This window comes from Nelumbo nucifera, chromosome 3 (assembly GCF_055504915.1).
Source record: "Nelumbo nucifera cultivar China Antique chromosome 3, China Antique-T2T, whole genome shotgun sequence".
Classification (NCBI taxonomy): Eukaryota; Viridiplantae; Streptophyta; class Magnoliopsida; order Proteales; family Nelumbonaceae; genus Nelumbo; species Nelumbo nucifera.
Genome location: NC_142651.1, coordinates 53780276 through 53792905, shown reverse-complemented (window position 1 = coordinate 53792905; position 12630 = coordinate 53780276). Strand labels below are relative to the sequence as shown.

General features: G+C 36.5%; 1 protein-coding gene across 4 annotated transcripts; it reads left to right on the top strand.

Annotated features, from left to right (window-relative positions):
* Positions 1 to 405: 405 nt before the first annotated feature.
* Positions 406 to 11947, top strand: LOC104600927 (phosphate transporter PHO1-like). Of its 4 annotated transcripts, XM_088901309.1 has the most exons (16): positions 406 to 734; positions 1631 to 1711; positions 1899 to 2133; positions 2225 to 2576; positions 2958 to 3006; positions 3301 to 3372; positions 4748 to 4877; positions 6115 to 6235; positions 7478 to 7546; positions 8427 to 8676; positions 9565 to 9669; positions 9798 to 9842; positions 10023 to 10175; positions 10961 to 11239; positions 11329 to 11465; positions 11626 to 11947. In XM_088901309.1, exons 1-16 carry the CDS (start codon positions 408 to 410, stop codon positions 11714 to 11716), a joined length of 2496 nt encoding a protein of 831 aa, XP_088757435.1. In that variant the 5' UTR covers positions 406 to 407; the 3' UTR covers positions 11717 to 11947. The 4 variants fall into 4 exon arrangements, with proteins under 4 accessions (XP_088757435.1, XP_088757436.1, XP_010262399.2 ...); XM_088901310.1 differs by lacking the exon at positions 3301 to 3372; XM_010264097.3 differs by lacking the exon at positions 7478 to 7546 and having other exon boundaries at positions 407 to 734.
* The last annotated feature ends 683 nt before the right edge of the window (positions 11948 to 12630 follow it).

Below are 12630 nucleotides of genomic sequence, written 5' to 3'. Positions count from 1 at the left end.
GTTTTCAAAAGACCGGTCCTACCAGTTCGGTCCAAAAAATACCCACGATTCAGTTAACCGAACCGTGAGCACCCCTTGGGTAAGACGGTCTTTTTTTAATTATCAATACCGTTAATGGAAAATATTTTTCCCTATGAGTCTCTCTCTTTCCCTCTCTAAAAGTCTCTCCGTAATCCTCTTAAACTATCTTGGGAGAAATCTGCATTAGACCTGTCAGTGCTTTTCCGAACTATCTTTCAGCCAGGTCGGAATCGATGCCAATTCTTTTTGACATTTTGAATGTTTATTGTAATTCAGAAATCTGCATTAGTCAGTACTTTTCCAAACTATTATCTTTCAGTCAGTGGTGGGTCCAGAAAAGAGAGAAATCTGCATTGTCTCCCTTTATATTGTCTATAGCTATCTCTATGTACAAACCAGAAAAGAGAGAAATCTGCTTCGCCCTCTATTCATCTTCTTCTTTCTTTTCGTTTTTCTTCAAAATTAAAAACAGAATGGTGAAATTTTCGAAGGATCTTGAGGCTCAATTGATTCCCGAGTGGAAAGATGCGTTCGTGAATTACCGGCAACTAAAGAAAAACGTGAAGGAGATTAAGCTTAAGATTTCCAGAAACCCAGAAGAAACCCAATACAAACATGAATTTGGGTCCTCGCTCTTGAACCCCATTCGCAGCATTGCAAATAAAATCACCACCAGGTTTCGCAGTGGTGGTGTCCAAACCGAGATAATTCAGGTAGAAACCACGTAGCCAGGGTAATAGAGTGATGGATTATTCAAAATATATTCTTTTTTTCTTTATGTTTCAGTTTTCAATTTTTCATCTTTCGTTCCTGCTTTTTTTGTAATTCACAGATTTTTTTATTTGAAATTTTTTAGTTCTTTGTTGGGTTTCTGGTGACGTGCTCTAAGTTACTGGTGAAGTTCACTCCTTGAGACCCAGGCATATGGGTCGATAGCTTTTATCAGATTTCCGGTAATGGAGTCAGTTTTCCGGCAAGTTTTTCTTTTTGGAAGTTGCAAACAGAAAAATAACAGAAGTTTATTTCGAGCTTGTTTTCGTTCTTCTGTTTCCTCTTCCTTTTTCCAGTTTTCTGTGAGACATCACGATGACATGGATTTTCCATGTCTGATTTACGTTTCCCATCTTCTTTCTCAGCTGTTTTTAATTTTCTGTCAGGTTCTCTCGATTTCGTTTACGTGTCGACTTAGTGAGTCCAGAAACTCCGTCGCATTCCCCGTTACATATATTTAAGTATATATCTTACAATTCCTTTTTTTTAACATATATATCTTACGATTCAATCCCATCTTTTCGCCGAAAAGGAGAATCTCCGGTGATCATTTTCGGGGAGATTCATTAACTGGTTCAGAATCTAGTCCCCTAGTTTTCAACCTTAAAGTTCCCGGAAAGTAAGAAATGTCGTCGGGTCCCAGCAAAGTTTTCGAAGTAAAGTTTTTCAGTTTTATGATCTCGCTGCTATCTTGCGATATGAAGATTGGAGATAGAGATGTAAGCCGTTGGTATCACGAAATCATTGTAACTGAAAGAACAGAATATGACAATCATCAGTTGGGAATTAAATTCAATTAATTAAAAATATAATATACTATTTTTTTAACTGCATGTAGGTGAGAAGCAGAAACAGCGGAGGTGACGAGGAAGATCTCTACGAAACCGAGCTTGTTCAGTTGTTTTCAGAGGAAGATGAGGTAACTTTTATTTTCTTTTTTTTTTCTGTAATTTCTTTAATTTCTACTCTAATGGATTTCTTGATTTTAGTATGAAAGGAAATAATTAGTTCAAAAGAATCTCCAGAGAGAACAACAAGTATTGATTCTAGAGCCCATCTCAGACTGTTTATTGCTGTTGTTTTCTATTCTGGGGCGTGGAGAACAGGTGAAGGAGTTCTTTAGCAGGTTGGATGAAGAACTTAACAAAGTGAACCAGTTCTACAGAAGCAAAGAGAGTGAATTTGTAGAGAGAGGAGAAATCCTCAACAAACAGCTCCAAATACTTCTTGAGCTGAAACAAATAATTCATGAACGTCGCCGGAAGAATCTTCAGTCGAGGTTGGATGCCGGAGCACTTCCTCGTTCCAACTCTTCGTCCGTCCGAAGCTCCCATCATTCAGGTTTGCTTTCTTGCTCTTGACCATCTTGTTAATCTAATATATCTGGAGAAGGAATTGATGACTAACTAAGCTAATATTTGATATTGCACAGAAATTTATACCGAAACCGACGAGACTCTGCCCGATGAGACGCCTGCAGCAACCAACGACATGCTTGCAGCGTTGGAGAGGAATGGCGTGAATCTTATGGCGGGCTCGCCTGCTCCAACAAAGACAAAGAAAGGGAAGACAAAGATGGCAATAAGGGTCGATATTCCGGCGACAACTCCGACGAGAACAATAACGGCGGTCACGTCGATGCTTTGGGAGGATCTTGTAAATAACCCTAAAAAGGAAAGCGCGGGAGACTCCATTAACAGGAAGAAGATCCAGTGTGCAGAAAAGATTATCAGAGGAGCTTTCGTGGAGCTCTACAAAGGACTGACTCTACTGAAAACTTACAGGTGACGATGGGAGATCCTTAACCGTATAGATGATAATAACTGAAAGCTATATTGTCTTAATTTGGTAATGCAAGCACCATGAGAGGTGGTAGGATTAAGTTGCACGTTAAGGGTAGAATTGTCATTTAAAGTCTGATAGAGTTTCAGGTTCTCTGGTAAACGACTTTTCTGTCCTTTAACTGTAGGGTGTCAATGGGTCGGGTTACATGTAAACCTGGCCTGACCCGGCCCTACAGCATCAGGTTCGGTCGTAGGGTCGGGTTATGCTTTCAATACTTTAACTCGAGTTGGGTTCGGGTTGATGCCATTTTACATTGTCTGTACTTTTATCCATCTAAATTTAGAGGCTTATGAAAGATCTTTTGCTCTGTTTATTGGCAGCTCATTGAATATGGTGGCTTTTACAAAGATACTTAAGAAGTTCGACAAGGTAAGCTGAATTCATCAACACCAAATTACCACACAAGAACAATAATATATAAAAGCTAGACCAACCCAACCCATGGACCGGTTGACCCAGTGTTGCAACTGGGTGAAAACCGGATGATAAGCTATTAAGCTAGTTCTGTTTTAAATTGAAAAATACTAAAACCAGTGATTTAAGCAAATGAACAAGCTATAATAGTCAAACCGGTTGAACCGACCCGGCCACTGGTTGGGATTTATATCTGGGTCAATCTCCTTCTTCTTGATTTTGTTCCAAAAAGGATGATTATGTGAATAGGTGGCAAACCAACAAGCTTCTGAAAGTTATCTGAAAGCGGTGAAGAGATCACATTTCATCAGTTCCGACAAGGTATGGTGTAGTTTAGATGCCTTAGCTAATTAAACTCAGACAGGTGCTTCTATCGGTACGAAAGCAAGGATGCTTATTGTACACCAATACAAAGAACAAAGAATGAATAAAGGATAACTATCAATAAATAAATAAAAAATGAATTAAGGACGGTACAAAATAATCTAAATCGGTTTGTAAAATAAGGAGTTTCACAAAATTCTTTAGGCTCAGTTTGGAAGGAGTATAAATATAAATATATAGAGTACAAAATTTTATATTTTATATTATTTTGTATGTATTTGTATTTGTATTCTTTCCAAACTAAGCATTAGCTTATCAGTTTGGAAGGAGTATAAATATAAATTTGTAGAGTACAAAACTTTATATTTTGTATATATTTGTACTGTATATATTTTTATTTGTACTCCTTCCAAACTGAGCATTAGGCTATATTTGTTTGCAGTGCAAATGTGATTTTGCATCCATTTATTTGTAATTATAATTTGCCCTCTTAATTAATACAACTTTATACTTTTGGTCTCTCATTTGTATTTACTAGATGTGCATATTTTGCATTCAAAAAACTAATAGAAAAATTATACCACTTTCTTCTTACCTCAATTCTCTCTCATATAAAGTGGGAGCCATATCATCTTGCCTCCTAAGTCCTACCTACCAAATAAACAAATTTTCTTCTTCCCATCTCCATTCTCTTTTAGTGGAGACCGCTTCATTTTATTTTCTATTTTATTTCTCACAAGCAAATAGGACAAAGTCAAATCTCTAAAGCAAAAGTAAACTAGAATTTGCACTCTCGAAACTGCAAATTCTTTTCCCTGCTCAGTTTGGAAGAAGTACAAATATAAATATATAGAGTGCAAATTCTTATATTTTGTATTATTTTGTATGTATTTGTATTAATTTCTATTTCTCTCTTATTTTCTGTCAAATCAAGCACATCCTCGTGGTGAATATTCTTCAAAGTTTTGAATTTAAATAAGAGGGTCATGATCCTTAATTTGGTTGAGTTATCGATTATGATACCAAAAATACATGATATCTAAAAAAATTGTGACCAATCAACCAGTATCATAAACATGTTAACCAATCAAATAGAATTTATCAAAATTCACTGATGGGTTTTGATTGGTAAAACCTCTTCCAATATCATGTGTTTTTGGCATCATAAATTTTCCCGGTATAATAGGACATGTTTCTTTTTGGATTTTCAAGCAAAAATAATTTATAACATAGATTCATGGATATACACAAAAGAAATTATACCCTTTTTATCAAATTTATTATGAACATTTGGTAATTACTGATCAATTTGAGTGGATGATTGAAGAGTTTATTGAATTATTTATTTACCTGAGGGTGTGTGTGGGTGAAGGTGGTAAGACTGGCGGATGAAGTGGAGTCCATCTTCACACAGCACTTCGCCAACAACGACAGGAAAAGAGCAATGAAGTTTCTCAAACCCCAACAGAACAAGGATTCTCACATGATCACCTTCTTTGTTGGTAATGAAAAATCTTCCTCCCCACCTTGATAATAGCTGAAATTGCTTAATTGAATGATTTATCATTTTTGTCTTTTTGTATAGTTTTAAAAATTGACTCGAAAATGGAATCCCTTTGACCACTGTGCTGTATCAAACGGTTTGGTTGTCCTTTAGAAGCCCACACACTAATAACTAATAAAAGGGAGAGACAACCCATTTTTGGATACTTCGACGTGGATGGATTCACTGCACTCACTGACTCACATGCTTCCTATTTTCATTCCTTTTCTTTTCTGACAGATGAAGTACTTAGGTGGTGTTTGGTTGTGTGGGGTAAATCTGATTTACTGTGGATTCAACCACATCGTTGTGGACCTGTAGGTGCACTACTGCACTTGAATCCACCTTGATTGATCATTGATCATTGAACCACCCCACAGTCCACACCACACAATGTGTTGTACTGTTATGTACCGTGTTGGAGTGTGGGTTTTGAACTGCACCAGCACCACCAAAAAACATGTGCTCTACAGCCAAGACATATTCCACTTTCCAATGGGGGGTGATAGTTCATTCGGGTCGGGTCGGAACGGGTCGGATTGGCATACTTCAAAAGTCAAATAGACCCAAATTCAGTGCAGTCAGTCGAAATTCTTGAAGTCTGATTGTGGGCCCAACCCTAACCCATTTGCAAGTAAAGCCACCAAAATGGATGGCATTGCTACTTATGTATGGTAGTATAGTGCAAGCATAGAATCCTAATCGATCCGACCCGATCTCTTTAGGCGGATCAGGGTTGATGCATTGGGTTGTTTTTTGCTTACCGTATTGTATGACTACAAGCAAATTCAATTGTGCTTCAGCTTGTCTCTAACAGCTGCTGCTGACTTTTTTTTGTTGGTACTTCTCACTTTAAAAGGCCTTACACCCACCCTGATCATGCGGGCCTAGTCAACCCTGATAGTGATACTTACTACGCTTGCTTAGCGATGTCAAATCGGGTTTTGCATGTTTTAACCCGAACCCGATTGACCTACACCCCGACCCGAACAAATAACCAGACTTTTGTTAACTTTTGACCGCTATTGGCTCTCTCTTCTACGTATTGATGGACGGTTCTGATGCACGAATTGTGGGTCCATCGAGATCGTTGGGAGTTTTCATTTTGTATGATCAAAGGTGAGAAAGAAGAAGAAAAATATGCATTATTGGGTTAGATTATACCAAGCCTGATGATCAGCTGGATGTTGTTACAGGCCTCTTCACGGGTTGTTTTGTTACGCTATTCGGTGTATACGCAATCTTGGCTCACTTGTCCGGTATGTTCTCGGCAAGAACGGAAGCTGGATTCATGGAAACCGTTTACCCGGTTTTCAGGTACCAAAATTTGGGAAATTTCTCAAGATCTTTTGTTTTTTGTAATTTCTCTTTATATTATAGCTTTAATAAAATATTAGATTTTAATTTTAATAGTAATTTTTTCCAAAATTCAATTTAATTAATTAGGGAATAGTGAATTCAAACATAATATATTTATTTAAATTAAATAGACTTTTATTGATTTCAATCTGGGATGTGCAACTTAGGCGGGTTTGAGTTGAGTTTTTGTTAAATTCTAAATGGGCCCGGCCTGAGGCCCAAGCCCGATACATGAAAAATCTTCAACTCAGGTACCCAAACTGTTAGATGGGATCTCCTGAAAGCAAAAGGCGCGTCCGCGTGTAGATACCTTGGGAGCATCACATCCAACCATAGGGAACATGTCTCAATAACATACAAGTATGGGAGAATTCCCAATGTGAGGTTAGATGTCATTCTCTCAGGGCATGTACACGATAGGATGATAGATTACCTCAAGCTCAAACCTAGATGATGATGATGATGATGATGATGATGATGAGCAGGCATACAACATGCAACTTGGACCAGGTTAGTCCAAACCCAAAAAAAAAGTTAAATGGTTGCGTTGGGTTGAAGGTCGAGTTAGGGTTGAAGCATCAAGAAACCAAACCCAAGCTAACCTAAACCCAACATTATATTCATATTTGCATACATGTGTATAGTGTCTATATATAATTTGTACACATACATCCATTTGTATGTATGTGTGTCTATATGCATATGTATGTATATGTATCCACAATTTTAATTTAAGGCTATGCTTGATTTGTAAGGGTTTCCTTACCTTTCCCTTCCTTATCTTTTCCTTCAAACCAAACATAGCCTAAAGGTTAAGACTTTTGTAGTATAATGACTTTCCTGTCTGATAAATTTTTATATTGACCAACTGTTTAAGTAAAAGTGGCAATAATACCAAACAATACCATAATATGGAAAGGTGTGTATGTACCTCTTGACAAACAATTAGGCTACAAATACAAATATGTAGAGTGCAAATCCTTATATTTTATGTTATTTTATATGTATTTGTACTATACATATTTATATTTGTACTCCTTCCAAACTGAGCCTTAGGGGTTTGCACTCTTAATCAAATAGGGGTGTTTTCAAATCCAACAACAACAAATTTACAATAATGTAACTGATTGATTATTGGGGTTATTTTGCTTACTTTTTTTCTCTCTTTTTTTAATACCTCGATCCATGGCATTTGTCAAGTTTAAATGCTGGAAGTCATAAGACCTCAATGCTCACGTGGAGTTCCTTCATTTCACCCTTTTCACACTGGTGGGTTATTTATTTTTAAAATGAAAATATAAAAAAGAAAATCACAAACCTCTCAAGTATTCATTCTCTCTGGAAAGTGGAAACCCCATCATGACTCTCTCTCTCTAACCAATAAAATCCTTTTAACTTCCCCCTCCCTAATATTTGTACCCTTTCCCCTTCCCCATTAGATCCCACTTTCTTTCCTCTTAAATCACTTTGAGCCCCTCTTATCTCTACCTAATAAAGTAGGGGCATAAATTGAATAGGTTGGTTCAGGTAGGGTGAATCCAAGCCTAACACTTTGCATGGGCCTTTAGACCAGACCCAGATTATGGTGAAAGCCCAAGTTTGCCAACCCAAACCTCACATAGGCTAAACCCAACATAAAATGTGATGGGCTCAGATGGGTTTGGATGGGGTTGGTTAGGTTGTTCAAAATCTTCTCACTCGTGTGTTGCACTTTTTTCTTTAATTTTGACTTATGGTAAAACTGGATACCACTATGATTGTAAAGCTATCTATGAGGAAGGTTTGTTTTTTTATTTATTTATTTTTATATAAATATTAGTTATATATCATCATTTATTTCTCATATCTCATACTTATTCAAACATTATGAAATAATCATTGAAATGAAATTTCATGATTTTTTATTAAAAAACTCCCATCGTCCTCAAACACTTGTTTTATTAATTGGTATGCACAAAAATCATTTTCTAAAGCTTAATTCTTACGAAATTTCTATTCAATCTTATAGGCTCACTCACTAAAAATATGAATGAGGAACAATAAAGGGTTCCTTAGAAAAATATAACAAACTAACTAAAGGTGGAAAAGTAGCAACAAATTGTTCTAAAATTGGGTTTAGTACTAACAGATTGCTATTGATTTTGTGTAGCATGTTTGCCCTGCTTAGTTTGCACTTGTTTATGTATGGGTGCAACCTATTCATGTGGAGGAGCACTAGGATCAACTACAATTTCATATTTGAATTTCCACCCAGCACAGCTCTCAAGTACAGAGATGCCTTCTTGATCTGCACCTCCTTTATGACAACAGTTGTGGCAGCCATGGTCATCCACCTCCTTTTGAGATCCAATGGGTTTTTGCCACAACAAGTCGATGCAATCCCCGGGGTTCTCCTTCTGGTGAGATTTAACCACTTGAAAGTTCTTAATGCTTGCTTTCATTTTGTTAAATATCAGTTCTTCAGTTCTAGTTAGATAACTTGAGCAGTCATAGTTTACAGACTTCAATTGCAAGGGAAGTTATTATTACTAGTATACAATTTGCAGCCAGCATATCATATGATAGGGGCAGGTCAATAAGGACATGGATTATAGTAGTTAGAAATGTAGAAATGGTTTGAGCATAATCTAACAATGGATATAGCACTAAACAGTGGAGTGGCAGAACAGGATACATGTAGACAACCCATGTACTTGGGTTAAGGCTTAGTTGAGTTCAGTTCAGTTAAGGAATCCATTATGGTAGTTCAAATTGAATGAGAATTTAAACTATTAACATTTGAGAATTTTCAAATAATGAGTAGAATATAGATTGGATTCCTGCAACAGACATAGAATAGTTGCTGGGACAATGCTTTGCTAAGTTGAATAACACTTGAATCAGTCTAACTCATTAGACTAAGTCCTGTTCTTGTAACCTTTAGAGCCCAGACATGCGTTGAATGGAATTTTGTTGTCTGATCCTGGAAAAATGGAGTCTGTTCATCCTGATGGAATATTACTTCCCAAAACATGTTCCCTCTAACAATACACATCTCACTTACTGTGTCAGAGAGATGTTATTCTTTCTTCATTTTTCTCTGAACTTAAATTCATGACCTTGTGGTTATATGCTCCATTATTGAAGAAACATTTGCATTGGACTTATCTGACTCCTTTAGCTATATTCCACATAAAATGTATAGAGAGAAATACATATCTCTTAGACTTAGGATTGCTTATATTCTACATATAATGTATACAGAGAAACATTTGAGCCTGTGTATAACTTTCCAATTCCATTTTCAGTTTTACATAGGATTGCTTATATGTCCATTCAACATTTTCTACCGCTCAACTCGATACTGCTTTATCCGAGTTATGCGTAACATCATATGCTCTCCATTTTATAAGGTACAGATATTTTTCATTTTCATTTAATCAATTTCCCTTTCTTTCTGGCCAATCATGCCTTTGAATCTACAAAATGCTCTAAGGTCTAGAAACTAAGCATCTTCTGATTCACAACATGCAAATTCCAGGTTGTGATGGTAGACTTCTTCATGGCTGACCAATTAACTAGCCAGGTAATCTTCCACACTATAAGCTCAGAGCTTATTTGAATCTGTAAACTTGTTTAGCCTAACAAATTAATAAATTACAACAAAAAGTGTATCAGTACAAATCATAGAAGTGTGTTTGAAAGATGCTTTTGTTTCCTTATTTTGCTTCTCTAATGGGTAAGCATTTCTTTCTTTTGTCTTCAGATTCCATTGCTAAGACACATGGAGTCTACAGCCTGCTACTTTCTTGCAGGAAGCTTCAAAGCTCACCGGTACCATACCTGCAACTCTAGTAAGCTTTACAAGGAGCTTGCTTATGTTGTCTCATTTCTGCCATACTACTGGCGTGCTATGCAGGTATATTAAGAAGCTGTTATTCACAATTTCACATGTTCCTACATCTATGTATTGCATATTGTAATGTAATATGGCCTCTGGTTTAACAACTTAGTATGGAACCCTAAATTCCTAGTGTTTTAAACTGAAAGCATTACTATTTACTACATGAGGACATAAGTGCATATAAAAGAACTTAATTCTATTTTGATTGTTCTTATAGTAATCTTGTCAAGGAACCTAAATAGGTTTTAATTCTCTAACACACTCCCTCACACAAAAACCCATCAGGCTTGAAGCATTGATAAGCATTGGCCCACTCATTCCTTGTGAAATTTAATTAATTATAAGGCTCTGATACCTTATCAAGGAACCATTCAACCTAAAAGTTTAAGCTGTTAGGTGGGGACTACTTCATTTTACTTCTCTTAAACAAATAAGACACAGTGAAATCTGAATCAAAAGTGATGAAGGGAAATTTGGCCCGCCGGATTGTGGATCATCAAAAAGCAAACCAGAATTTACACTCAACCTATTTGCACTCCTATGCAAATGCAATTCAAACATCAAACAAACTGAGCCTAAACATCAAACATAGAGTGACATTGCGGTTACCAAGATCATCCAAAATTCCAAATTCAATGTAGAAGGGTTAATAAATATTTGAAAATTTAAGAGAAACTGAAAAATTTTCAAGTTGAAAGAATATATATTCTCAATTCTATTGATTCTTTATTACAATAGAAGAAATCTTATTGACTCTCAACTACCATGACTAACATTTGGTAAATTGATGTATTTACAAGTGTTTTAGAAGATGGCTCGATGAAGGAGATGTCAACCATTTGGCTAACTTGGGGAAGTATGTTTCTGCCATGCTGGCAGCTGGTGCCAGGCTAACATTTGCCATGCAGCCTACTCAACTGTGGCTGGTTATGGTCATAATTACTTCTTCAATAGCAACTGTTTATCAGTTATATTGGGATTTCATCAAGGATTGGGGGCTTCTCAACCGAAAATCCAAAAATCCCTGGCTTAGAGATGATCTGATCTTAAAGAATAAGTGCATCTACTATGTTTCCATTGTGAGTTCTCTTTACCTCAGTAAGACTTCAGTGTTTATCTCTTCTCAGGCTGCACTATAATTCCTAAACAACACTTTATTGAACTCTAGGCCTTAAATCTGGTTCTAAGACTTGTTTGGGTGGAGACCGTTATGCACTTTAACTTGCATACTGTTGAGTCTCGGCTGCTAGATTTTTTCTTGGCTTCACTTGAAGTAATACGACGTGGGCATTGGAATTTCTACAGGTACTTTGCCTTTTTTCTTTTGGAATACACAGAACTAATTGTACTTTGCACACTTGGAAGTTAAGCCATATACAGTTGAAACATAAGATTTATATACATTCCTTTTCTAGTAAGAAATATAGGGCCATTCCTGAAACATCAATTTTCCATGACTGAACAGATTGGAGAATGAGCATTTGAACAATGTAGGCAAATTCAGGGCAGTGAAGACAGTTCCATTACCATTTCGTGAGATGGATTCAGATGACTGAAATTGTTTGTGGGGTTGTAAAGTAAGTCTGGAACAAGAAGAAGCAGGTAATCTTGATAAATGTTGGCAACAGGAGCCTAGTCTTTTAATGTGAAATAATGTACTTAAAGGCTGTACAGAAGGACAGGCAAGACTATGTGTAATCTCCTTTGTGCATTTGGTTAGTTCAGATTGGGTGCCAAATTGGATTTAATGCTTAAAATATATCTTGGGTACAAGATTTTGCACTCTACATGAGTCCAGATTTGCTCCTCACAGCATGTCCCAGCCACATAGAATGCATAGGGGATTTATTATTCAGGAACAAATCCCCTATGCATTCTAAATATTTGTATTTTTATTATTTCCAAACTATGCCTTGGGGATGTTTGATAACAGTGGAAATAGCTGAACTGAAATATGACATATTGCTTTGTCTTTTAGCAATATTTTAAATAATAAAATATTTGAGGGTATTAGCAATCAATCCAAGTTCAGCTTCAGCTTTCTTAACAACTTGTTCACTAAAAACAAAGCAATGTCATTCAGTTCAGGCACATGGCTATTAAGAAAAGTTTCGAGGACCAAACTGTTATTTTCTAACAATAGCAGAGCCTTCATCGTAAGAAGTTGCAACTAAACTACTAGGAAAAATGAAAAACAAAAGTATGCTATTATAACAAAATATCTAAAATAGGAATGGGTTGAGGAGCTCAATAAGTTTTTCCCATGTCAGCACTGAGTCGACTGCTTGGTTAGGTTGACATAAGGCAAAAGGAATTTTAGACTGGACGGGGTCAATCCAAAACTGGTCCATTGACACCCTTAGCTGCAACTTGGGCAGGCTCAGGTGGAGCATTTGTTAAGATTTGAATACTTCAAAGTTAGGATACCCAATTTGAACAGCTATCATTGACATGGTTTTAAAAACGAACC